Here is a 26,257-nt window from a genome sequence, read left to right as displayed (position 1 = left end):
ATTCAGTAATGTGTGTCCACGAATCAAAACAAGAACAATCACTATTTTCTCTTAAGTTTTACAGCCCTAGAAATCTCCATTTATAAAATCGAGAGTTGCTAAAACGCGTTTATCTCCCCAAAACATGCACCCCCACGACATTGTGTAGCACAACAAAATACAAGACATCTCACATTGACACACAACAAACTTTTAATGTCTAATATCGCTTAGTGGTTTATTATTCTATTCTCGCATTGCATGTAAATTAGTCTCATTTTGTGTGGTTCACATATATTTTTTTCTTTGTTATCGTATGGTTGAATATATTTTATTTTCTCTAAAAACAACTTTTATTGTACATGATCCTTGGGTAATTTTCGTAGATCACCAAATTCTATTTATTTATAATTTGACTTTTTTATTCTCTTTAACGAAACTTAAAGCATCTACGCTAGTAGCAATAAAATTTAAATTTGGACCCACATCAAATTGTTTAATGGGCTCAACACAACACACACACGAGGGGAACTTAAACAGTGGGAAATGTAAATTATTTGGAAAATTGGGAAAATTTGTCGAAAATTCTGACTCCCATTTTTAAGAAATATTAGTCCATCTATATAATGGGCACGATTGAACAATTTAGGGACTTTTGATCGAGTTTGAAAACAGAGCGCGAGGGCTTCTAGTCTCTATTAGAGAGTCGAGTGGTCCTCTCATGGGCAAGTGAATCCCCAACCGATAAAACGATTCCATATGTTCACTTATTGGTCGAGTGATTCCCCAATCTATCCACCATTATTATTATCTAATTGTCTTTGTAATTTTGTAAACTTATTTTCAATAAATCTTTCTTCTTTCTCTCTAAATTGGATCCTCATTTTGGGGTGTCGTTTGTGCAAAACATTAGGGAGGGTCAAAATGGAATTATACAAACTATATGGGTGTGTAATTTACCCTAAAATTATTTGCTTTGATGAATCCAAATATGAACCTCATCAAGTGAAGTTGCGCTTGCTTGATCCACCATATTTAACTATGTATAACCTGGAAATATTGGTAAATTAAGAGAGCTGCTATTGTCATACCAACTTTTACTAATGCCACACCTATTCCTATGTAAATCACCAAAGAATTATACATGGTTGGTGTGGCGTTAATAAAAGGTGGTGTGGCAATAGTAACTCTCTAAATAAAATGCAAAATGGTTTAGGAAATAAGTTCCAATATGAAGTTGTTATAAATTGGCACAAGAAAATAAAAACCATATTCTTCTTTTGTTTTCAAAGCTTATGCTATAATCTTACATCGATCTATAGATATTTCGAATCGAAAAATAATACGAGAGATGCTAAGTGAGATAACCAGCTAAATCAGGGTCGAGCCCGTGGTTCGAGTTGGTCCGTTCAAAGGTGGTTGGCCCGGAGTAGAAATCATTTGGAGGTTTAAGCATTGTGAGACTAATGGCATGGGAAGCTGGCGAAGGAGTTGCTTGAGTAGGCCATGCCATGACATGGAGTTGGATGTCATCCATTCTCTCAAACGCAGTGGCGAGCGTGTCCTTGACATCTGCGCTGTCACAACAACGAATGTGGCCAGTAGAAGAGACAGCAGAGGGCAGGAGACTCTTTCCATCAAGTCTAGATATCACAACTAAGTGATTTGTTTCACTTGCTTGCTCACGCAGATGCTCGAGCCCAGCGCGATCTGCCGCTGACCCTTCTATTACTGAGAAAACACAAATGAATCCCTACACAAAAGAGAAAATATTGTTACAATCTAACCAAGAAATCCACATTGATTAGTTGAAGGATACAAAACAAATAGTAAAATTTTCCCCACTTAAGTAAAATGTTCTTCTAACACCCACACCAACTTTTACTAATGCCACACCAATTGCTATGTAAATCACCAAAGAATTACACAGAGTTGGTGTGGTAACAGTAACTCTCTACCCAAAAACAGAAATTTAAAGAAAAACTACTTTTATAATGAAAGAAGGCAAAGTAGTTCAACACTAAATTTTGGATCACAAAAAAGCCCCCACCTTTATATTTATATCTATATGATCAAGGCCATTTTGGTTGAAATCCAAGAAAATTGCAACTCACCGTCTTGTGATTTAGTTTTCAAAATTACAAAAATATCATTTTTATTATGTAATAATAAAAAATTCTTTAATAAGAATTTTAATTTCAGGTAAACCCTTCTGATACATGTGCTTTTGCACATGCCACCTTCTAGTTTGAAATTAAAAGGAATGGTCTACTATTTTTGGAATTTTCAACTTTTTCTTTACCGATTTGGTAACTCACCTATTAACTTTCTAAAATTAAGATAGAGAGTTGCTATTGGCACTCCAATTTTGACTTACTACACCCCAATTTCTTAAATTATTTCCCATCCCAATTGAAGATTAAGACATACTCTTCAAACATTACAAGTGTTTGGCTCAAATTATATGACACTCGGTCAAGCAATTTCAGAGTTGTTTACAATTAGGATTAGGCTCATATAAAATCCTAAACACAAAAAATAGAAATGTAGCAACAAAAGAAAAAAAAAAGAAAAACAGAGAGCTTTTATTGACACCCCCTACTTTTACTTATTCTCAATCATTCATTAGGATCCAGAACAGTGCCCCATTCCTATAATAAAGGTAAGGTGTCTACATGGCACGTTTTTGTTGGAGTTTAAAACGAAAAAAATTTACTCACAGAAATCTGGGATCCACCAATCACATGTATTCGCGTGTATTGAATGGCATTTCTAATTTACAAAAGTACCTTTGTTAATTACAAAACTACCCTTGTATGCTTGACGTGGCAAGCACTAAGGAGTCTGTGAACACTGTGAGCAAAAAAACGACTTGTTTAAAACACCCAGGGCTCTTAACCCAACCGTTCATGCAGCCTGATGTGTTTGAACTCCAATAAAAATGTGCCATGCAGACACTAATGTTTGTTATAGGAACGGGACATGCACCGTTCTTGATCGCAACTCTTTCTTTAATTATATTTGTGTGGGCTATAGAATAAAATTTTACCTCTTCAGTTTTTTTTATGTTCATTCCAAATCGAATTTCTCCTCTTCTTGGTGTCAAAACAACAGAAACCTCTTCAATTCCAGGCAAAAACCATAGACGTATTCCTTGCACAATCTGGATGGTAGTGTTGTAACTTTGTTGTCTATACCAATTCATTTCTCGTTGGGTCGAACTAATTTTCTCCTATTATGAAATAGATAATTAACAAATAAGAATAAAAGATTATTAAACTCGAATTGTTTATCTCAAACTATATTACCAAAAAATCCATGAAAGAAAAAAAAAGGGAAGAAAGTTCTGTACCGATGTAACTATTTGTTCTGTTTGGATATTAACAAATATAAGAGGAGCCCCTGAAGAAACTGCTGCAGAGAACCACACCATGGACCTTGCTGTGGTCGAACCGATGTTGTGCTCGCCCACTAATGGCATAAAGATGATGGAACTGATGACCGTCGATCGGTGATCTTGTAAATATGTACCAAGCTTTTTTCTCCAATCATACTTGATTTCTTTCTTGTTGAAGCCCCTACCATCCACATTAACCACTTTCCTACTCATCTCTGCATGGTTGCATGCAATGTTAATTTTAAGAATAAAACAAATGATTGGACCCAAAATATTAAATTGGTTGGACCCATTCCTATGCAATCGTGGCACGTTTTGGTTGGAGTTGAAAACACATCAAGCTCCTAACCAAAACGTATTCTACGTGACATGCAGCCTGATGTGTTTAATTTCCAATTAAAATGTGTCATGTAGACACCGTATGTTGCTATAGGAACAAAACACCGTTATGGATCATGACTTTTACGTTTATTACGGAATTTTATTTTATTGATTCTGGATCATATTCACCAAGGGTGGAGGATTGAAACCCTCTTCCCATACCTCAACACATGCCATGTAAGCCACAATCCAAGGGAATTTTGAAAAATAGAGATTTTAGGGAATAATTCCTTGAATTGTGGCTTACGTGGCATGTGTTGAGGTGTGGGAGGAGGGTTTCAATCCTCCACCCTGGGTGCATACGATCTGGACTCATTTATTTTTTGAGTCGTGATAATCTGACTACCCCACGTGGCAAACTCAATCAACTACTTGACGTGACAAGTTCGGGAACCATAGATCTACACTCCTCGGGATACATGGTTTCCTCAAGATGCACTTTTTTACGGGGGAAGTGCAACTGTGTATCCTGAGGAGATTAGATCTATGATTCCCAAACTTGTCACGTCAGGGTAGTCGATTGAGTTCACCACGTGGGGTAGTCAGATTATCACGATTCTTATTTTTTTACTTGACGTGTTTAATCACCAATTAAAATGTGTCATGTCAGCACCATATGTTGCTATATAGGAATGGCACACCATTCTGGATTGTGACTCTTACATTTATTATGGATTTTTTTTTCTTTGTGACTTTCATAAAATATGACTTCAAATGCATATGTGGTTTTAAAACTCGTTGAATCCATCGAAACTTGGCCAAGGACTATTAGAAGAGAAATCTTACCTTGTAGTTCGGTGCATTGGTCCAACGTGAGGTCCCCCAAGACTGCCACGTGTCTCTCATCAGATATGGCTCTAATCGTAAACCTTCGTTGGAGTTTGAATGCTCGTTCTTGTACAACACAAGCCTGTAGCTTAAGTGTATTATCACCCCTCCTGATTTTAACCCATATTGCATCCACTTCTCGATTTAGCTTCGCGAGTTGTGAGCTAAGCTCTGATCTTCCCTTGGCCGACATGAAGAGCTCGTCTCTTTCATCCCTGGCCACCCCTTCTATGATGTCTCCTGGCAATGGCATGCTCTCGTCCCACTCCTCTGGAATGTCTTGCTTTACTTCCTTGACACATACTAGTAGTGTCTGGACACCACCCATGTCTTTCGGCAAAAAGTTGCACTTCTCCATGTGATATGATATTGCTAGAAGCATTGATTGACACTTAAAATGTAGGTGAATATAGGAAGGATGAAATACGGACATTTCAAAGAGATTAGTTTAGTTCTTGACGTCCAACTATAGTGATCTTCTTGTTATATTGTTTTATACAATCTAATAAAACAATATAAGAAGAAGGGATTCATGTGTTGGACAACCTTAGAGAGACAAAAGGATTTAGAATATTTCCTTAGCGATCTGTGTCTGGAGGGAAACCCTTGGAAATATCTTATTATTTTAGTCCTTCGTTGGAGATTTGTATGATGATAAAATTGTCCTTTGGACTCTTGTGAGTTGTTTCTAATAAAAATTCTACGGTTGGGGTTGCAACCATAGTTTTAAAACTCAACCGAGTTGACATGAAATTCAGTCTAGGATTTCAAGTCGACTCGACTCATCAAAACTAATTTATCGAGTCAACTTGAAAAATCACTTAATAGTATCCAAAACACAACTTCTTATAAAACTTGTACTGCTTCTCTTGGTTGGAGTAATATGGCATACATATAACTCCTAAGGATGTAAATTGACACTATTTAAATTTAGGAGTTCAGTGATCGTCTATTTTCAAATATTTTAAATATGATTTATGCTCCAAAAACTAGAGGATTAACGTGTTATTCCTTTTCAAAGTGACTCTATCAGGACTCTGGAAAAATCACTAGAAGACTACAGGAAAAAAGTGTTATAGAGGATCCGCTCCCTATTTTTTCATTCTCTACCTCTTTTGTGCTCGAAAATGAGGTGGCCTTCATTGCCAATTCAAGCTCAATCCTCACCGTGGAAATTAGTATGGTTGATCCTAAAATTTGAGAGATTCTATTACCTCATCAACTTTTGCTAATGCCACCCCAAGCCATATATGTACATCACCAAAGAATTAGCACACATTTTGGGGTGACGTTAGCAAAAGTTCATGTGGCAATAGAAGCCCTCTTAAATTTTTAGCATGGCTTTAGCATTAATAATTGCACAAGAGGGTAAACTAATGACATAACAATGCCTTATGATAGGTTAGTTTGAAGTTAAAACTACAATGAATTAGGATAGAAACGGATCCAATTATTAGCTATGTAAGTTTCTATTTTCTTATTTTTTTTTTGTTAATAGGGGAATTCGAACTTACGTCTGACTAGTGGGATCGGGTAAGCCAGGGCCTAAACCAAGGCATATGGGTCCCTCCCCCGGGAACATGCAACGCTCGCACATCACACTCACCAAGTAAGTGAGGGTACATCCTCACGGGTGGCCTTGAGGAGCCATTTCTCATACTGGGTATCGAACACACAACCTACAGACTCTCACTGCTTATTGGATTCGAAATTGTCCTTGAACCAACCCCTCGGGATTTAATTAGCTATGTAAATGTTATATAGTAGGATTCATGTTTTGTTCACTAATGACACCAAGATAACTTCGGATGAGTCATTTGGTATCTCGGATGAGACAAAGGTTTTCAAATTAGAAGATAAGAAGAAAATACTTAATCTCGGCCATGGCATCACTTCTCGCTGGTCGTGAACGATGCCAAGATGACTTGGGCGAGTCATCACACTAAGAAGTTTGAAAGATTAAACATGCCCTATAAAAAATGTTTAGGCATAGAGTTCTCACTCTTCAACACATTATTTTCAGTTTTGTCTCTATCTCTACTAATAAAATATAAACAAGAAAATAAAATAAAAGCAATGAATCAAAATCTTCAAATAGAACTTCATTTTAATTTCATACAATAATACATAATTTATTTCCTTTAAACCCTTCTTTATTTCACTGAATCATAATGTTACAAACCTGATCCCGTTCTTGTTTAAGCCTCTCAATCTCCACTCGGGCAGCTACAGCTTCTTCTCCATCTTTCTCATTTAAACTTAGTTGCAACTTCAATATTTGTCTGTCCACACTTTTTAACTGTTCAAATTAAATCAATGCAAACAGTTTAACATGTTCAACGACCGCAGATGGGGATGATTTGAAGATACATTAGTACCTATGTTTCAAGTACTAAAAAAAATGTACAGTAAAGAAAGAGACCTTTCTATGAGGCCATCGTCGCATCCCATGTTTCCGACATATTTTCTTAAGAACTGTGGGACATATAGCCAATCTCTTGGCGGCGACTTCTATTGGTAGGTGAAAGTAATCGATCAAATCGGCCAATTTCAATCTCCCTGTTCTCTCTCTCTAAAATATCCCCAAAAAGAGAATTACATTAAGTACATGGTTCAAAAGAGATATAATTAATGATCATCATATCTGATTTGGTTGAATTTCAACTAAAAATGCTTGTAAGGTTTTGTTATTATAGTTGTCTAAAAATAAATAATTAAGTTTATTATTATTATTATTAAATATGAATAATTCATGTATAATAGCATGTAATTTGTAAACTTAATTACAAAAATGATTTATGAGAACTTATGAACAGTTTAGTAGTAGAGGTTGAAGTATGACCTGTGCTGCAAGGCTGCTTTTGGGTTGTATGGTGTCATTGTTTTCTTCAACAGGTTGGCTCATTTGATTTGTCCCTGTAATAATGCCAAAAGAGAAGGGAAATTTAACCAAAAAATCTTTGACTTTGCCTTCTTTTCTTAATTGAAAGTTTGACCGCCCATGATTTGATTAAGACCTAAAATGCCTGATTGGGTCTCATATGGGCAGGATATGTTTGGACTGTCAATGGATCAATTCAGACCCCAAATCCAATCCAATAACTTCAGGTTGGAAACAAGGATTTGGGTTTCAATATAGTCCCATATCCACTAATACTGAGTCAATTTGATAAACTTTTTTTGTTTTTTGTTTTTCTTATCGTGGGCATCTCCAGGTGAGACTAATCCCACGGTCACAAGCACCACCCCCTCAAAACGTCCTACGTGTAACTGGTTGAGTAGAGCGTCAACCGGACCCTAATGGGTGGCCCTAAGGAATTCATTTGAGCCAATCAAATTGGGACCCGATCAAATATCTGTTGAGTTTAGTCCCACATCAAATACAAATTGCCTTGTCTCTCTCCTTATAAGTTCTTGAGCCTTTCTACTCATTTCCAATTGGTTTTGAGTTGAACCCTCAAATTTATCATGGTATCAAAGCGGACCTTTCTCTCCTCCACGTCACTCAGTTCATATCTCCACGTGCTTTGGCCAAGTCCGGCCCCACGTGCGGGGCCGTGTTGAGTTTAGTCCAACATCATACACAAATTGCCTAGTCTCTCTCCTTATAAGCTCTTGGGCCTCTTTACTCATTGCCAATAGGTTTTGAGTTGGACCCCCAAATTTATCAATATCTTGATCCAATTGGGACCCGATCAAATAATATGATAATGTGTGAGAAGAAATATAATTATATTTCATACCATGTCTATGTATGTGATGTATGTTTATCTATATTTTATAAATTAAGTTGGATTCGGTTTGATCGAACCCATTTCCATTCCGATTGTCACTTTATCGGATTTGAATCCAAAGACCATTCATTAAGCATCGGACTGGTCCATGATCTGATCCGATATACTTAATGAGTTGGTCTCTATGGAATTGGCCCAATCCGATCCGATCCGATCCAATCCATTTTTAACCCTATAGGGTGTAGGACCCACTTAGAGAAAATTCAGGCAACCTTTACATATAGAAATTAACCCACAAACCTGTTGGAGTTTGAAATGGTTGAATGAATTCATCTGTGTTGATATTGTCATCCCAACTGATTCCAGCACATATAGTTGAGTAGAAGGTTGAGAGTGGATCTTGCATCATAACAAACCCTGCTTGTGTGCGCTCTTGGCAGTACTGCATCAAGAATTGCTTCACATCCTCCATGCTTTGGTTACAAAAGCTGGTGCACCCATGATGACCAAACATGCATCATTGAAGAAAACAAAAATATTGTATAAGAAGAGTTCAAGTTTATCATTCCAAAATAATCAAATATGTTTAGATATGCCCCTCCATGTTTTGTTGAATATTTGAGATACCCCGTGTTTTCAAATTGATGATATACCCTTAACCCCTTGACCTTAGTCTCCTTTGAAAGTGTGATAGAAAATGATCTTAATGCCAAACTCTATCTAAAATCCCTTGTTTTTCTCCGTAAAACATGTCTTATAGACAAACTTGGGATTTGGGATCATGAGATCATTTTCCAAGAATAGGAAGGGCTGTTGTGTATTTCTTAAGTAATTACCTCACAAATTTTAGATTTATTGATTAGAATTCGCCCGTGCTATAGGCATAGGCGTCCTCTTTGGGGGTCAAGGGGATAAAAGAGAAAAATAAAATAAAATTGGAGGGAGATTATTAACAAATCTTTGGGATTGAAAGTTATTGAAAAAGAGAAGGAATAAGGGAGGAGGAGATTAAAGACAATAAATTTGAAGGGGAGAAGAATTGCTATAGTGAACATAGTGGATTCACTATAACTGATGGGTCATTTTCCCCCACAAGTGGACTCCACTGTTGTGTTTTATGATATAGAATATGAAAAGAAAAATTATAAGGAGAGAGATTCCTTTTTGTATAAATGGTATTTTCAAACTCAGAATGAGCACAACGAACTTATCGATACTTCTTAAGTTTTATTTTTATTTTCTATCACTTGTGTCACTCAAGATCTTTGGTTACTATTAGGACCCAATGATTTTTTAACTAAAAAAAAAAATCCTATATTGCTATTATGATTTGATAGTTGAAGGAGAGAGAATCTTAAAGTAGACGAGAGTAAATATTATTACCCTAGAAGTTGACCATGATTGATTTTTTAGAGAAAGATCAAAGGAGGGGTCAAGAGATATGTCATGAGTTTGAAAGCAGATGGTGCCCCTTGCTTTCTTGCTTCGAGTCCTCTTCCGGGAACATAACTAGAAATCTTTCATTACTTGTGAGTCTTTAGGTCTTTGAATTTCCTTGATTAGGTCAAGAGGTATGTCATGAGCTTGAAAGCAGATGGGGGTATCTCAAATATTCATCAAAACATGGATATATGTTTAAATAACCCAAATAAAAAAGCAAAAACCGAATCAACTATACTTTGAGAACGATCTTACCAAAAAGGAACGATTTTCTTAATTATTGATCACCCGGAGCCAATAAGGTTTATATGAAAAATAATAAAACAAAGTCTAATTAGAGATAAATTCTATCTCTAACAAATCTAACTCATAATCTACTTATATTTTAATCTTTGTAAAACATGATTCAATACATCAGAGTACACTTTCTTACAATGCATCATATCTAATATTCTAAAACAATCGAGCCGCGTTAAAAATATGTATACTCAAAATCTAAAGAACCAAAATTATACCCTTTGTAATCAATCACCAATTAGATTCAAGACATCTATCGCAAGTAAAGGTTTTTCGAACTAAAACCTCAAATGGTATACTTTCAATGGGCAACTTAATCTTAATTACCATACACCCTTCTAAATTAAAATGGAAATCATCTTACATAAAAAATAGTTTCCCAAAACCCTTACTCAATCATTTGATGTGCTACTGATGAAAGTTCGTCTACGTAAAATCGTATCTCAAGAATCGCATGGAAGATTAATCCAACCCTTCCATGAATCTCAAGCTTTGTGGTATGAGTGCCTAAAACAATGAAAAACATAAATAAGTAGTGAATAAAATAATCAAAATGAAATACTCACAAAAAGAATGATAAAATGTATGTTGGACCCATTGATTAATCAATATCAACCATTCGATTCATTCGGTGAAACTTTATTTATTTATTTTTTTAAAATAGTGATTATCAAATTAATTCAATTGCAGTTATATCGTAATTGAACATACCATTGTTATGGACTATATTTCTAAGTACTTGGCAACAACTGCAACTAAATGGAACTGGTGGTGGTGGCCAAACAGTAAGGGACATGATATTCTCGTAACCCGTGTTCCGATTTTTGTTATATTCTTCTTCTTGATCCATCGATCCATTTTGAAAATCCGTGGGACCGACATTATGATCACCATTAATTGGTACATTATCAGTGATATTCTCAAATATCAGATCATCAATAGGATCAGAAAGGCCCACAACCTCATCAGCAGATTCTGGAATCAATGGAGGGAGAGATATGGGTTCAGTCGTCACTTCTTGCAATCCTTGTAATGTGCCGAAGGCGAAATTCGAATCCGGAACTTCCCAAAACCGAAGGACGTCTTGGGAAGAAGGGCTATTGTGTGGGTCCATAAAAAGATTGGATGGTGAGAGATCTTCTTCTTCTATGGATGATTGGTGACGAAATCAATGATCTCTCTTTCTTTGTTGTTGTTGTTGTAGTTCTCTGGGGTGCCTTTGGAGAGAGACCACACTGTGATCCCAAGCACCGTCTTGGTGCTTGAGAAGGTATGAAAGGATCTCTCACTGTTTGAAGCCTTGAAGTAATAATGAAACAAATAAGAGAAGAAAAATATGGGAAGGTAGTTTTTAACCGTTGCACCACAGGCGGTCGTTTCAAACGTTGTAATAGAATGAAAGAGTTTGGTTATTACTGATGTTATGAACCCGTAGTCATTGAATTTAAATGACTCCATACCCCCCAAAAGTGACACGTACACACTTCTTCTTGGAGTGCTGTTAGTAAAAGTTGGCATGGCAATAGAAGCTCCTTTATTTTTGTCCTCCCTTTTTTTTGCCCTTGAGTTGAATGTAGGGAAGTGTAAATAAGAAATGAATGATAAAAATGCTTAAAATCGTGATAATTTAACTACCCCACGTGATAATTTAACTATCTTGACGTGATAAGTTCAAAAATTGAAGATCTGTGCTTTTTGAGATACACGGTTGCATTTCCCCAAAAAATGTGTATCTTGAGGGGATTGTGTATTTCGAGGAGTGTGTAGATCTACAATTTTTGAACTTGTCACATCAGGCAATCAATTGAGTATGTCATGTCGGCTAGTCAAATTATCACAACTCAAATGCTAAACTAACCTCTTATGACACTCGTTAGACACTGGATGACGTGGACATGTGCAAAGAACCATAGATGCTTTTCACTCATATATTGAGGAAAAGTATCTACGGTACTTTGTATACGTCTATGTGAGCTCAATTCTAACATAGTGTCCTAAAAAATCAGTATGAATAACGTTAATTTGACTAAATAAAAAAAAAAAAATCCCAATCTCTTCTCTTCTTCTTCCCTATCACCACCATTGCAATGACCGTCTCCTTACCCGTCATCAACCACCTCTCTCTCTCTTCTTCTTCTTCTTTCCTTCGCTTCTACTTCTGTCGTCACTATCGTCGTCTGCTCCCTTAACTCCAACTCTTTCCATCCCTTTTCTTTCTCCTCCTCTCTTCTTCTTCTCTTTCGTCCTCAAAATTTTCCCCTCGTTTTGTCTAGGCACAATCAAACAATGAAAATTGATTTTCCATCCCTACTTATTTTCTACGGATTTCAAATTCTAAGAAAAGTGAATTTTCATGTAATCAAATAGACCCCAATGAACTCTTATGTTTCTATCAGTTGGAAAACATGTTCTAGTCAATTTTTGACATGAACAACCAAACAATAACACTCGATAACAATCGACAAAAAAAAGTTACACCCGATAACAAAGTTCATTACGACAATGATCATTAGAATCATCCAATTTATTATATAAATGATTTTAGAACAGGTTGAATCGATGTAAAACTCAACTACGTTTTATTCTTGGACTTAGGACGAAGAGCTTGAAAAATTCGAGATTAGAAAGGAAAGTAATCCCGAGTAATATCTAGGGAAGTGACCAAGAAAAAAGTGTGGATGTTATATACTTGCCATTAAAAGTAATTTATCTTTGAGGTTCAATAGCTCGTGAAGATAGTAGATTTTTTGAAGAAAAACCAAGGTCTAATGGCTGGAGGTTGAAGCCGAGGACGTTTTGGTAATTTTATGTTAGTCTTCTAACATAGAACAAGGTCAAAGAGTATATCAATAATTTGAAAACACCAGGGAGGCATCTCAAATATTCATCAAAAGTAGAGGTCTATTTCTTTTAAGTCCTTCCTTCTCGGTTCTCACTTCTCACACTCCATTTCATCTAATCCGGGCCCACCAGATGTGCCATGGCCGAAAAATGAAAGCTGGACTAGCCTTCATCTCTTCAACCATTCTCTTTGAGAATCCTAATTTCTTCTTCTCTGTCACTCGATCGAATCCTCCAATCTCTTCGATCTCTCGTTCAATCCCTATCTTCGATCATCCATCTGTATTTAGAACCCAAAACCCTAAAAAATACATTAATAAGCTCTCAACGAAAGCTATCCACACAGTATCTCCAATGACTTCTGCTTACAAGGCCGAGCAAGCTAGGGTTCCTCCAGCTCTTCCACCACCTGTCCCTCCAGTAACCAAGGCAAGATAACATTTGATTTAGTTACTGTTGAATCTCTGTGCTATTCTGTTAATCTGCGTTGTTTCTGATACAAATCTCCAAATAATCTCCAAACCAGACTTAAATTGGTGATATTATTTACGTGATGTATGAAGATAGGATTAAGTTTGTTAGCATTGATTTTGGTTCGATTTGCTCTAATTTACAGAAAATCCTGATTGACATCCAGAAAACTTTAAAGTTGTAATTGAGCTTCTTTTAAGTGTATCGAGTGATGTAATCTTTAATTTTAGTTTTGCTTAATCTCTTGTCACTTTTCCAGTCGTGTTCAAAGTTTGGTATTTTATGGTAATTTGAGGTCCTCTCAGTGAAAAAAAAAACAGTGGTTAATAATCAGGGTTGTGTGTAATTTTATGATCGCACTTATCTGCATTATTTCCCCCATAAATTTTGATTTTCCTCAGCAAAGGCTAAGGCCAAAACACATTCTTTTGTTTTATTTCAGTTTAAGATTGGTCTTTGCCAACTATCTGTGACTGAGGACAAGGAGAGAAACATTGCTCATGCTCGGAAAGCAATTGTGGAGGCTGCAGAGAAGGGCGCTCAACTTGTTCTCTTGCCTGTAAGTTGAAAAAACCACGATATATTGGTGGGTTTGCTGAAACTATTTTTCTGGTTTTTGAATTTGATTATTTTATTTTATAATATATTACGACAATATATCCATGTTTGGGTCACTAGTATAATATATTACAACAAATGAACAATGTAATTTTATTAATTTTGGGACAAGGATTTTATGTAAGCTTCTAATACCACATTAAATCCGTGTAAGATAAAATTCCTTTAAACGATCCCTGCAAATTGTTTGTGCAAGTTGCGAAATCATAACAGAGAAATATTAAATCATACTATAATTGGAATGGGGTTTGTTTTTTTTTATGATAGACAATGAAATCAAACTGTAATTGGAATAAAACTACTACCCCCATTACAAACCGAATCCCACCTAAACAAGGGATCCTCAAAAAACCATTCCTTTAAGATCTTTATAATTTTGCACCAAAAGAGCGACTAGCCTAAAATATTCTTAAAAATCTCGGGAATAGAATGACTTTTCCTCCAAATAAAGGGCGGTTTTCTTTCTGTCCAAAGGCTCCAATGCACAACAAAAGGGATAGCCTCCATAGGATTTTCTTTCTAAAGTTGAGGTCTTTGACCTTCCAATTATGAAACATAGATTTACAGGTGAAGGGAAAACATAATTGATATGTAATAGAGAAAGATAACAAGCCAAATAGCACTAGAAAATGAGCGATGGATTAATACATGATTAATCGACTCAACATTGGCTTTGTAGAGAATAGAGATAATAAACATTCATTGCAATGATACCCCTGTCGACTGTTGATGGTGTGATCAATGGTTAACAACTTATCTAAGGTTGATAACTTGATGAAGAAGGACACCTTGATAGGAACTTTAGATCCCTAATTTCCGTGACAAGAAAGAGTGAACAATGGTTTTGCTCAAGTAGAAGTATTTGATCAGGGATATGAGATTATTTAGGGACGTGATATTCTGAATTTCCCAATCATTGAAGTTTTTCCACGCCCTCTAGCACGAATTATAAAATTACAAACTTGCACACCTTTTGATCCTCTAGCACGAGTTATAAAATAACAAACTGAGACATCCTTTTTTCAGTAGAGATCAAATACAACAACGGAAATTGCTCTTTCAGTGGTGATGCGATGCTCCACACTAATGATCCTCCAAGAAATGTACCCTATTATCTCTTCCACTTTTTAAGATGATCTTTTTTTTTGAAACTCTGGAAGGATTTTTCCAAGTTGATAGGACTTTCATTTATTAAATTTAGTTAATAACTTCTGGAGTTGTTAGGATTTTAATTAGAAAGTTAGTAGAATTGGGAGTTGCTTGACAAGTTGGTATTTTAAGGACAAGCTTCTATATATATGATGTAATTTTTTTAATTTTAGCTGAATGAAGAATGGAAGTTATTTTGCTTGCATCATACCTGTTTCTCATTATGTGGTGATATTCCATAGAAGTAGGCAGGTTTAGCATATAGACTCTACTTAATTTCTTACAAGTAGGTAGGTTACACCTGTTCTCCTTATTTTTCTCCAAAGAAAAATGCATAAAAACCCCTAAAACCGAATTCATGCCTTTTTCATCCCCAAAATATCTCTATAACTTCAGTCTTATGGTGCCAACCTATTTAAAATAAACCCATCATAAGCTCTGACCCTAATCCTTATTTTCCTTCCTATTAAACCCTAAGTTACAGCACCTTTCAATCTTTGTTTGAACCCAATAGAAGCCTACTTGTTGTCCTATTCCAGTTTGATATTCGAGCTAATTATCCTACATCAATTTGGTATCAAAGCTAGCTATGCAGCATCATCTACCATGTGGAAGTATCTTCAGGCAATGATTAGTTATATTTATTTTCCTAAAATAAAAAATTTGCGTGTTCACGTTCAATTTTTTTAGAGAAGATTGTCATCTGCTATTTTGCTTACCAGTCAAGGTGGTCCTGGCATTATTTTGCAAATTTTACATGTTCCTTTTTTCTATTTTACTTTTCTTTGATAACAGAAAGTCTCATGTTTTAGTTTGGAAAAGATACTGCTATCATATTGTGTGGTCTGCTTTCAGGAAATATGGAATAGTCCATATTCAAATGACAGCTTTCCAGTATATGCTGAGGACATTGATGCTGGTGGTAATGCTTCTCCGTCAACTGCAATGCTGTCTGAAGTTGCTCAGAGTCTCCAGATCACAATAGTTGGTGGATCTATACCAGAACGTTGTGGTGGTCGGTTGTATAATACATGCTGTGTCTTTGGGAAAGATGGAAAACTGAGGGCCAAGCACAGAAAGGTGCGTGAGTGAACTTTCTTTTCATTATGCCTTCAACTTTAATATGCCACAGCATAAAATTGACATAGAACCTATTAAACATGTATATCCACCATTAAAGAGATCTTGACTTCTGTCAGTGTGTTTGTCAAGATTGTTTCTGTGATGTTGGTTGAGCAAAATATCGGATTTAATATTTGGGTGTCATTGCAGATACATCTTTTTGATATTGACATTCCTGGGAAAATTACATTTATAGAGTCAAAGACTCTCACAGCAGGGGAGAGTCCTACCATTGTAGACACAGGTTTGGAGTGGTTATATTAATACTTTTTCTCTCCATTTATATTTTTATTGACATATCTATCTGTTTCTTGGTGTCATGTACAAAGTCATGCATGCATATGCTTTGTACTGCATTCAAGACTTGTTAATAATATTTATAAAACTGACTTTTTTCCTAATTGGTTGAGTTTGCATTGCATTTTTTTTAGCAAAGTTTTGTATTGGTTAGCAGATGATTGTGACGATCACCATGAAACTATGAAAGTCTCTTTTTAACTTTTTATTTGTGTGTGAAATAAGCTTCATGTTACCGACGTCAGTATTTGGAATAGAGCATAAGATGATAATAATGGAGATTTATGGGGAATAGCCATGAAACGATTGAATTTTCCCTTAATTCAAGGGTAAATCAATAAACAATCACAGAGAGAAATGAAATGATCTATCAAAAGAAAAAAAAAGGAGAAATGAAATGACTGACTGCAACTGTCATATTAATTGTCGATGAGCATGATAGGGCTTGCCTGGGAAAAAGATTAATCTGAATACAAATTTTTTGAACTTTTACTGTGGAATTAGAATTATGACTTCTTCCTGCTTGTACCTGATAGCCGATACTGCTTCAGCCTCATATTAGGTAAGCATTAGTGTGAAGTGTAGTATCTGACCATGATTAGATGACTAATGCATAATTTAGTCTGGAGGAATCCTGTATTTTTCCTCAATAACAGGGTCTGATTTACAGTGGGGGCACTTACCCTCACAAGAATTTTCAAATTCTTTTAGAATTTATGAGCTATTGCCTCCACAAAACTTTTTTTTTGCTCTTATTGCCCCCACAAGGACAAAACCCTGGCTCCTCCCCTGCTCAAGAACATCAGTTGTAATCCCACTGGGGGTTCTTGTGTTCATGTCAATACCAAATTTGCATTCTCCTTACAAATTTATCTCATTTCATATTATGTATATATATATACCCATGTAACAAGCAAACTTGTTGAAGACAAAAGAGAATTTATAACAATCTTATTAACCAAATTTGGAATTTTCTATCTGTTTATGTTTTCATGTTAAGATATTTTTGACTTTCCTTTCATCCTTTGATGTTAACTGAAATATCCATATTCCATATATATATATATACATGGGTCAGGATCAAGGGACATATGAAAAAACATATGTAAAAACAATGTAACATTAATAAAATTTCAAAATATAGGTTAGAAGTTTCGGATTGAGCTGATTTTTTGTGAGGATGATCCCTATGATGGGAAGATCATCCGAAAAAAAAAATCAGTCCAATCTGAAACTTCTAACCCCATTAAAAGTGATTTAGAATGTGGACCGTCGATTTTTTACCAATTTTTATCAATATTTGTAAATCACTTTTGATGGATTTAGAAATTTCAGATTGAGCTGATTTTTTGTGAGGATGATCTTCTCATCATAGTGACCATCCTCGCAAAAAATCAGCTCAATCCAAACCTCTAACCCATGTTTTGAAAAACCATTGTTTTTACATATGTCCCTTGAACCGCCCCCTATATATATATATATATATATATTATTTTGTGCTATAGGGAAGATGATCATCAACTTGTTTGTGCAGATGTAGGACGCATTGGTATAGGTATTTGTTATGACATTCGATTCCAGGAACTTGCAATGGTGTATGCAGCAAGAGGTCTGTTTCTTACGTTGATATCTTAGTAGTTAATTGTGCTTCTACATGTGCAATGTCTTTACAGTTGTTCCTGCTGTATACTTATTGGCTACGAAGGGTAAGTGGAAAAAATGAGAAAAATAAAATTTGAAATGTATGGAAGCAATAAAAGTAGGAATAGCCCCGGTAGGTAATAAACTAAGGGAATGTTGATTGTGATGGTTTGATCATGTGCAACAAGGGTCGATTATAGCCGCAGTTAAAATTAATATGCAAGTTAAAGATATTAAAAGAGTGAGAGGAAAAAAATTAACGTGGGTTGAGGTAATGAGAGCAGATAGGAACACAAATGGGTTGACAAAAGAAAGCTTTAGACAAAATTGAATGGAGGATGAAGATCCGTTCATTCTATCCCAAAATTTTGGTGAAAGGCCTTGATGATGATACATTTTCTGATCAATGGAAGTAGTTTTATATTTATATTAAGAGAAAAGGCCGAAGCACAAAATTTAAGAAAAAAATGCAAGGGAATCTAACAGTGGAGTGAGCTCAACGTACAAGGCATAATAGATACAAAGTTAGGATGAGCCATGTATCATATCCTCCCGACTAAAAACAAAATCCTCAAATAGACAGCCAAAAAGACATTGATGCCTTATCTTCAAAACAAAAGGGTCAAAATCAGATTATTTGTTCTCAAAAACTCTATTGTCCGCTTTCTTTCAAATTGTGTAACAAACTACAAGCAAACGTATCTTCTATCTGTTTTCCTTTGATAGAGAATGTTTCACATACTCAAAGGCCGTCCTTGGAATGATCCAGTATATGCCTAACATCTGGGAGGAAGTTTCCCATATTGCTTGAACTGCTGTGCTTTGCACAGTCAATGGTCTGTCAATTCTTCACTGGAGTTGCACATAAAGCACTTGTTTGCCAAGGAGAATCTGATGCAGGCGCCAATGAGCAGAGAGGTCCTGAATTTTCATATCATGTTGAATTCAAGATGAGTTCCTTTACAGGGAGGGGAATTGATGCAATACAAGTTGGTGGGGTCCACAATGGACTACATAATTGCTAATCGTTTGAGAAGCATGGGATCATATTTAAGAGATTGTTAGCTTTGGTCTCTGTGGATGTGCATCAAAGATTAAAGAACGCATTTTTAAGGAGTATTTGCATTGGAATTCAAAGGTAGTGAATTTTCAAGTTTAACGACTCTCAAGGTCCCAAGGAGAGAGATGTTAGTATTTTGGTTCCTTAATTTTTATATTAAACTATTTGCCCTGCCCTTCTGTAAATATCCTAGGAATGGACATCCAGGGGATGGTATATATATTGGATTTTCTATCACAAAGCTTTTGGTTTTGTCCTCTTGAGCAACTCATTCATCACCGTTTGACTTATTTTCATCTATGAGAACAGCTTCCTGAGTTTTGTTGTTTCAACATTAAAACAACTACATCCTTTTGTGGTTTTCCTATAAACTAAACGTCTAAATCATTGTAGCAGCTTGGGTTGCTTTGAATCCCACAGTTGTCATTCATCTCTTTTTTCTTCCTCTTGTGTTCTTGGGTTTGAAGTATTTCTCCTTGCATCAATTTGGTATTAAAACAGTTCCATTAGGATTACATTCTTTGAACAAAAAAATATGGCACCGACATTTAGATCTTTGGGAGCTCTACTATGAAGCTCCTATCTATGATGATTATGATGACAATGAAAATGACGTAATTGAAAATTCAACCAGGGAAAATTTAACTGTGTCGAATTTTGTTGAAGAAAATACAACAGTCACAAGAGAAGTCTCTGACAATGTGGCATTGAGGATTGACTAGAATTTTTAATCAAATATGTTGTTTGAAGGTTGCACGAAGATATTGGTACTATATGGAATGTACATTTTCCTAAAGTTTTGGAACAAGTCTGATAATGATGATGGACATTTTGTTGAGAAATGAAGAAAATGTCATATGGATTTGCAAAGGATGTCTAATCTAGGAGGATGGTAGATAGTTCTTTTCAGCTAAGAAGATTGGACTTTGTTCATGAAATTGGAGAACATGCTAGACCTGAAACTAGTCAAGTGGATGTGCATGACAATACACCGACAAAAACTGAGGCCAAGTTCCTTCTAACTGGTAAGAACTGATGTAGTGTTAAGACTCAAACCAATACTCCAAAAATACCTAGGCGTTAATGGAGTGGAAAGTTTTAAGTCTTAACCTAAGGATCATAACATATCCCCACACTTCAAGGCCGATGCCCTCATTGGCCCACTTTATGGCCCCCTAGCTCCTTGGCCTTCTTTCCAAGTACTAGGTACCCCTTTCTCTTTTTCCATAAGTCGCCCCTTCCCTAACTAATCACGGTGGCCTACTATGGCTGACCCCTTCCATTCCCATACTATGGGAGCCCCTTTTTATTTTTTTCTGAACCCCTTCCATATCCCATACTATAGAGGAGTCCCTTTTTTCCTCATTTTTTTAAGAACCCCCATATCTCAAACTAAAGAGGAGTCCCTTTTTTACCTCTTTTTTTTGTTTTTTAAATTTTATTTCATTCTCCACAATCGCCTCCCCATGACTTGAACCTTGGACGTGGGTTGGCTTTGATACCAAATGTTAAGACCCAAACCAATGCTCCAAAAATACCTAGGCGTTAATAGAGTGGAAAGTTTAAGTCTTAACCTAAGGATCGTAACATAAAGCATCTATAAGAAAAGCTACTCTGAAATTTTTTATCACATTGAACTTGAGAATGAGTTTTTTTTTCCCAGAAAGACAAGGGTTGATACAACACAAGATGCGGGATCCACAAAGGACTACATAATTACAACTATATTTTAAGCATGGAATCATATTTAAGAGATGGATTACCTTTGGTATTTTGTTGCCGTGCATTGAATATTCAAAAAACTTATATTTTGAAGGACAAATGCATTTGATTTCAAAGGTAGTAATTTTCCAAGACTTAGATTATTGGAAAGTGGAAACTAAGCAGATGATTTTCCACCTTTGAGTTAGATTATGTGGCCTTGCCCATCACTAAACATCCTAGGAATTGGACATCCAGGGGATATACTTTTTTTATTTGTCATGTATTTGATATTTGATCTCACTTTAAGACCTCTACCTTCAATTGTACTAAGTCTCTTGATGTTTAATAAAGAGCCAATATCTAGATGGTTTTGTTTTGATATGATTACATCGTCCTCGTCCTAAAATTTGACTTTGCAACTTTTCACTTTTCATAGAGGTAAGCCTTATTCCAAAGATTTGGGGTTTAGCTAAACGAACCCCCGTTCCTCCATTCTACTTTGTTCAAAGCCAAGTCTTTTGTTATTGAAAGTGTGTTCATCCATGTTCTTTTGGGCATTCTTCCCTCTCTTTTAGGATCTTCAACTTGAATATTTCTTCTAACTGGAGCTGTAATCGGCTTTCGTTGAATATGCCCAAGTCATCTCATTTGACTTTCTTTTAGTTTATTGCTTATTGTTGATGAGATTTATCTTTGATCTTTTTACCTTGCATATCTCCTATGTTTTACTGTGCCACTGATCTTCTGAGTCAATTCATATCACGTGGTTTATTATTATTTTGCTGGTGATACTTGAAAAACCATTCATATCTTGATAGTCATATTGGTATAATTGTACTAATCATTAAGGATATGATGGTTTGGAGATCAGGTGCTCATTTGCTATGCTACCCAGGTGCATTTAACATGACTACAGGTCCCTTACACTGGGAATTATTGCAAAGGGCAAGGTAATAATATTTTGTAGTAAAACTCCTGTGTCATATTTCTATATATTCTTATGATACTGCAACCATTTCTAAGAGAAAATCGATTGCGGTCGTTGGAGTGACAACGATCAAACTTAAAACAATGATTCCTAAGATATCCAAGCCACATTTCAGCTAAGGGATATCTATTTCTCTAGATATCATCCTGTTTTCCAAAATTCAGCTCATAAAAATATTTCTAGTCTTTTAAAAAGATCTATACATGTTGAACAATGATAGACTCTCCATGGTTATTGTTGTCTTGAATGCCACATTTGTTTGGGTTGAAGTTTCAGAAAGACCTGATTTTTAGTGAGGATGGTCCTCCTAGATGCTTACACATACACAGACACGTGTGTGTAATCATTAGATTATCTTCGCAACCAGTGTTCCTTCAGAGAGGGATCACGGAAGCTTCCAATTTACCTGCCCCTCAACAAGTAGATATTTCTGAAGCCTTAGCCTTGAGATACTGTTGATGGGAAACATCAGCTATTCTATTTTTTATCTTCTCTTGATCATGTTAGGCTTTTTTGAAGATAAAATGAATCCCAAGTATTTTGGTTCTTCTTTTACACTAAATTACAGAGACTTCGACTACAATTTTTAGGTCTTTTTCAAGTGTAAGCCAAGAAAGAGCTATTCTATTACAATAAAGTCTATATTCATGAATAAACATAAAGCAGTATCCAAGCACCACCTTTTAGTTGTATTTTTTTTTTTTTTGCCTTTTCTTATACTTTTGGTTCGATGCTTTGGTGATTACCAGCAAGGTTTAAATTCTTGTCTTGAAGCAATGTTTTGGTCAGGAGAAAAACTGAGACAATCTTGACCGAAACATTCTGACAATCCTAAACATTCAATGTTTAGTTTCAGTCTCAGTTGAAACCGGAATATCTTGGGCGAAACATTTCGAAACAATACAAAATTTAAACCATGATTACTAATCACAAAAATCTTTATAGATGTTTAACCATGTTATCTGTTCAATTTATTGTTTTTTCTAATTTTATCACTTGTTAGAGTTTTTACTGATGCTTTTTTTTGTTTCATCTCCCAGGGCTGCAGATAATCAGGTATTTTAACTTAATTCTGCCTATTTTTCTTGTCTGTATATTTAGCAAAAAGTTTTAAAATCAATTTCTTTGCAGTTCCTAACTTTTTGGCAATGTAAATCCAGATATGAGTGTACCTCAATGTTATGGATTCAGATGGGATATCAAGGTGTAACTAAACCAATATTTCTAAAACTGGAACTTTGACATCTATAGGGCTTGAACCATCTGATGTTGGTCCAGTTTGGTTTTCTTAACCAACAATTCTTGGATTATTAACATGACGGACTGTCAACACTTTAGTTTTCTTATTAAGATAGTTTACTTGCATGAATGAGGTATTCATCAATCATCATTTCGGTTTTGCTTCAGAAAAGATTATTGTTTGTAGATCTCCCAACTTAATTGATTGATTGCAGAAACTATAGAAAGTCTAACAAATGGATGGGCATTTCCTTTCTGTAGTAAAGTTTCTCTATGTTTTCCACGTGACCTTCTGAAAACTTGGTGCTAAACTGGCTAACTTCTAATTTGTTAATTAGTAGTAGTGGAATTTTGCATTGTCTTTCTTTTGCTTATATAGGTTTTTTTTTTCCTAGTATTCAGAATAAAATGTTGTTTTCTCTTATAGTTATATGTATGCAAGCTTACTAAATTGATTAAAAATCTGTGAGTGTTGATACCACAATCTGGGTTCACAACTAATTACTGACCACTAATCACGCTTGCCTACCACATACACAACACACTGCAAGATTTTCATTGAGTTTTATGGATTCTCTGTCATATTTTACACATTTTTTTGTTTCTCATCTTCTCTATCTATAATTATTACTTGTTAAAAGTAAGGTATGAGTCAATGCTGGATAGGTTAGTTACAGACTTGATGGCAATCCAGTTCTTAAATGTAAACCTTCTTTTACTGAATAAACCATGCGCTGTACCTTAATGTAAACCTTTGTTTTTTACTGGCACACCAATGATTGATAAACTTTGTAAGATGACCAAGTGTTGTTCTTTCTACTGGCTAAAAGAGGCTTGAAATTTTCATTTCTGCATAGCAATACTTGTAATTAGCTTAATTTTTTTCTGTTAACTTATTTGGTGTCTGTTTCCGAGTGGCAGCTATTTGTGGCAACATGTTCACCTGCTCGAGGTGCTGGTGCTGGTTACGTTGCTTGGGGTCATTCTACCCTTGTTGGACCGGTTAGTGGAAAACTCTCAAAAGACTACTAAGCTGGTGTAATACATTGAACATTAAGTGACAGTCAAAATGATATGATGCCCATCAGAGTTTCTTTTAGACAGACTCTTTTCGGTCTCTATGATTGTGAATGGAAAATGGGTGGGAAAATGCAATTTTGAGGTGAATGATTGTGCATTTTCCTGCCCAAAGAAATTCCACTCCATTGTAGGGAAAATGTTCCCCCTCTCCAACCCCCCAAGGGAAAGGATTTCCTTGTCTCCTATTGTTTTTCTCTCACAATTACCTCACCTCTAATGCTAAAAAGAAACTCTCATTTTGACATTTTCCTAGGTTCAATCAAACAGCAGATTTATTTTCCCATGATCATTTTCCTTAGAAATTCATATTCCAAAACAAATTCCCAACAATTATTCGTACCCTTTATTAAACTGAGGATGGTTCTGTCCATTTTGGAAATTATAAAAGCATAATAGTTTGAGTTCTAGTACACACTTAGCAACAAAGTATTGAATAAAATGAATCTGGCAGTTCGGAGAAGTACTTGCAACTACGGAGCATGATGAGACGATAGTCATAGCGGAGATCGATTATTCACAAATGGAGCTCAGAAGGTAATATGCTCACAAACCCAAAAGATTGTTATTCACTTTGATGTTGCTTGTACCCCCACCTGGTCTTACTCTTTTATACATGTTGAATTTAGTCCATCGGACACTCATTGCCTTGTCTCTCTCCTTATAAGCTCTTGGGCCTCTCAACTCATTGCCAATTGGTTTGGAGTTGGACCCACCTCCCCCAAATTTATCATGGTATTAGAGCAGGTCTTTCTCTCCTCCACATCACCCAGTTCATATCTCCACATGCTTTGGCCCAGTCCGACCCACACGTGCAAGGCGTGTTGAGTTTAGTCCCACATTGGACACTCATTGCCTTGTCTCTCTACTCACTCTGGGACTCCACTCATTGCCAATTGGTATTGAGTTGGCCATCAAATTTATCAATATATTTATCCAATTGAACTTCGAAGAACGTTAATCATGGTTTTTAAACTCGGTATCGCGTCTTGTCTCGTTCAGCTCCGATACCGAGTCGTCTCGGACAAGTTTTCCGATACGTTTGAAACGTCTCGTGAGACAACTCAAAAAATTAAAAGTGAGATGTTAAGCTCGGTCAAAAAAATGACTTTGTGAGGTGGTCTCGTTCAGCTCTAATACCGAGTTAACTCGGGTGATATGTCTCAGTCTCGGACGAGTTTAAAAACCATGACGTTAATTGCTTTCTTCTTCTTTGTTTATTTTTAAAAAACATTTTTATTTATTGAAAATTGCAGAACGAACCTTCCTTTACAGAAGCAAAGGCGGGGGGATCTTTACCAGTTGGTAGACGTTCAGAGGCTCAATTCTAGTAAGGAAATTTCTGAAACTTATGTGAAGAAGGAAGTGAAGAAGGAAGAAATGGATTTAGTCTGAAAGATGGGCTTATGGAGATGGAATTAAGTTGGAAATAAGGGAACAATATAACATACAATTTGAATAACTTAAAGGAGATTTCCTAATTCCAAACATCTTGCACAATTCACTTCTGTTGTGCACCCATCTTGAGACATTTTTAACTATCAAAATAAAATAAAAAAATGAATAAAAAATTAGCGCAATTTGTATCAGTCTAAAGTAATTCTACAGTAGATCCCAGTGTTTTAAAACCTGGACTGACCAGTTGATGGTGGTGGGTCTCCTAACAAATCTGTCCAAGCCTTATAGTTTGTCTCGAAGTAATTTCCTGATTAGGGTAAAAATCATATACTGAAATATTCTTGAAATTTGTAAATGTCTGCTCAGAATGATTTGAAACGGTACACAACTTTCTGTTTTTCGTCTAAGCTTGGATAGAGGATAATTGTTGAAAGTGGGCGTAAAAAGGGTCTTATGTTTTGAGAAAAACAAGGACACATTGAAGACTATAATGTGAAATTGAGAAAATCTGGAAACTGGTATTTTTATGGATAGGTACTGAAGTATAAAGAACTGGATAAAACTTAGATTTGATGAGTTAGATACAAGAGATATAA

General features: G+C 35.7%; 3 protein-coding genes across 3 annotated transcripts; 1 reads left to right on the top strand and 2 right to left on the bottom strand.

Annotated features, from left to right (window-relative positions):
- Positions 1 to 1,333: 1,333 nt before the first annotated feature.
- LOC147388454 (uncharacterized) lies at positions 1,334 to 4,943 on the bottom strand. Its single transcript, XM_086418252.1, has 4 exons — positions 4,544 to 4,943; positions 3,332 to 3,591; positions 3,029 to 3,211; positions 1,334 to 1,732 (listed from the first exon to the last, which is right to left on the bottom strand). Exons 1-4 carry the CDS (start codon positions 4,941 to 4,943, stop codon positions 1,334 to 1,336), a joined length of 1,242 nt encoding a protein of 413 aa, XP_086274378.1.
- Positions 4,944 to 6,662: 1,719 nt separating this feature from the next.
- Positions 6,663 to 11,374, bottom strand: LOC147388453 (protein RKD3-like). Its single transcript, XM_086419056.1, has 6 exons — positions 10,768 to 11,374; positions 10,449 to 10,563; positions 8,620 to 8,807; positions 7,428 to 7,501; positions 7,008 to 7,157; positions 6,663 to 6,884 (listed from the first exon to the last, which is right to left on the bottom strand). The coding sequence occupies exons 1-6, from the start codon at positions 11,168 to 11,170 to the stop codon at positions 6,744 to 6,746; spliced, it is 1,071 nt and encodes a 356-aa protein (XP_086275182.1). The 5' UTR covers positions 11,171 to 11,374; the 3' UTR covers positions 6,663 to 6,743.
- A 1,616-nt stretch (positions 11,375 to 12,990) lies between these two features.
- Positions 12,991 to 25,854, top strand: LOC147388452 (Nitrilase/cyanide hydratase and apolipoprotein N-acyltransferase family protein). Its single transcript, XM_086419867.1, has 10 exons — positions 12,991 to 13,326; positions 13,811 to 13,927; positions 15,991 to 16,215; positions 16,408 to 16,501; positions 18,089 to 18,163; positions 21,831 to 21,909; positions 22,988 to 23,003; positions 24,108 to 24,188; positions 24,718 to 24,800; positions 25,520 to 25,854. The coding sequence occupies exons 1-10, from the start codon at positions 13,030 to 13,032 to the stop codon at positions 25,656 to 25,658; spliced, it is 1,206 nt and encodes a 401-aa protein (XP_086275993.1). The 5' UTR covers positions 12,991 to 13,029; the 3' UTR covers positions 25,659 to 25,854.
- The last annotated feature ends 403 nt before the right edge of the window (positions 25,855 to 26,257 follow it).

The sequence above is a fragment of the Akebia trifoliata genome, chromosome 12 (genome assembly GCF_017979445.1).
Source record: "Akebia trifoliata isolate Shusen 1 chromosome 12, ASM1797944v1, whole genome shotgun sequence".
NCBI classification, from domain to species: domain Eukaryota; kingdom Viridiplantae; phylum Streptophyta; class Magnoliopsida; order Ranunculales; family Lardizabalaceae; genus Akebia; species Akebia trifoliata.
This window is presented reverse-complemented; position numbering and strand designations above follow the sequence as displayed.

Excerpts from the sequence above, each read along its gene's own strand:
- LOC147388454 (XM_086418252.1), bottom strand. The coding sequence starts at position 4,943 with ATGGAGAAGTGCAACTTTTTGCCGAAAGACATGGGTGGTGTCCAGACA. Across the intron at positions 3,212-3,331 it reads CAGAACAAATAGTTACATCG|GAGAAAATTAGTTCGACCCA; the intron begins GTACAGAACTTT and ends ATTTCATAATAG. Across the intron at positions 1,733-3,028 it reads ACATAAAAAAAACTGAAGAG|GGATTCATTTGTGTTTTCTC; the intron begins GTAAAATTTTAT and ends TCTTTTGTGTAG.
- LOC147388453 (XM_086419056.1), bottom strand. The coding sequence starts at position 11,170 with ATGGACCCACACAATAGCCCTTCTTCCCAAGACGTCCTTCGGTTTTGG. Across the intron at positions 10,564-10,767 it reads AAATATAGTCCATAACAATG|GCACTCATACCACAAAGCTT; the intron begins GTATGTTCAATT and ends TCATTGTTTTAG. Across the intron at positions 7,158-7,427 it reads AAAGCAGCCTTGCAGCACAG|AGAGAGAGAACAGGGAGATT; the intron begins GTCATACTTCAA and ends GGGATATTTTAG.
- LOC147388452 (XM_086419867.1), top strand. The coding sequence starts at position 13,030 with ATGTGCCATGGCCGAAAAATGAAAGCTGGACTAGCCTTCATCTCTTCA. Across the intron at positions 13,928-15,990 it reads CTCAACTTGTTCTCTTGCCT|GAAATATGGAATAGTCCATA; the intron begins GTAAGTTGAAAA and ends GTCTGCTTTCAG. Across the intron at positions 16,502-18,088 it reads TCCTACCATTGTAGACACAG|ATGTAGGACGCATTGGTATA; the intron begins GTTTGGAGTGGT and ends TTGTTTGTGCAG.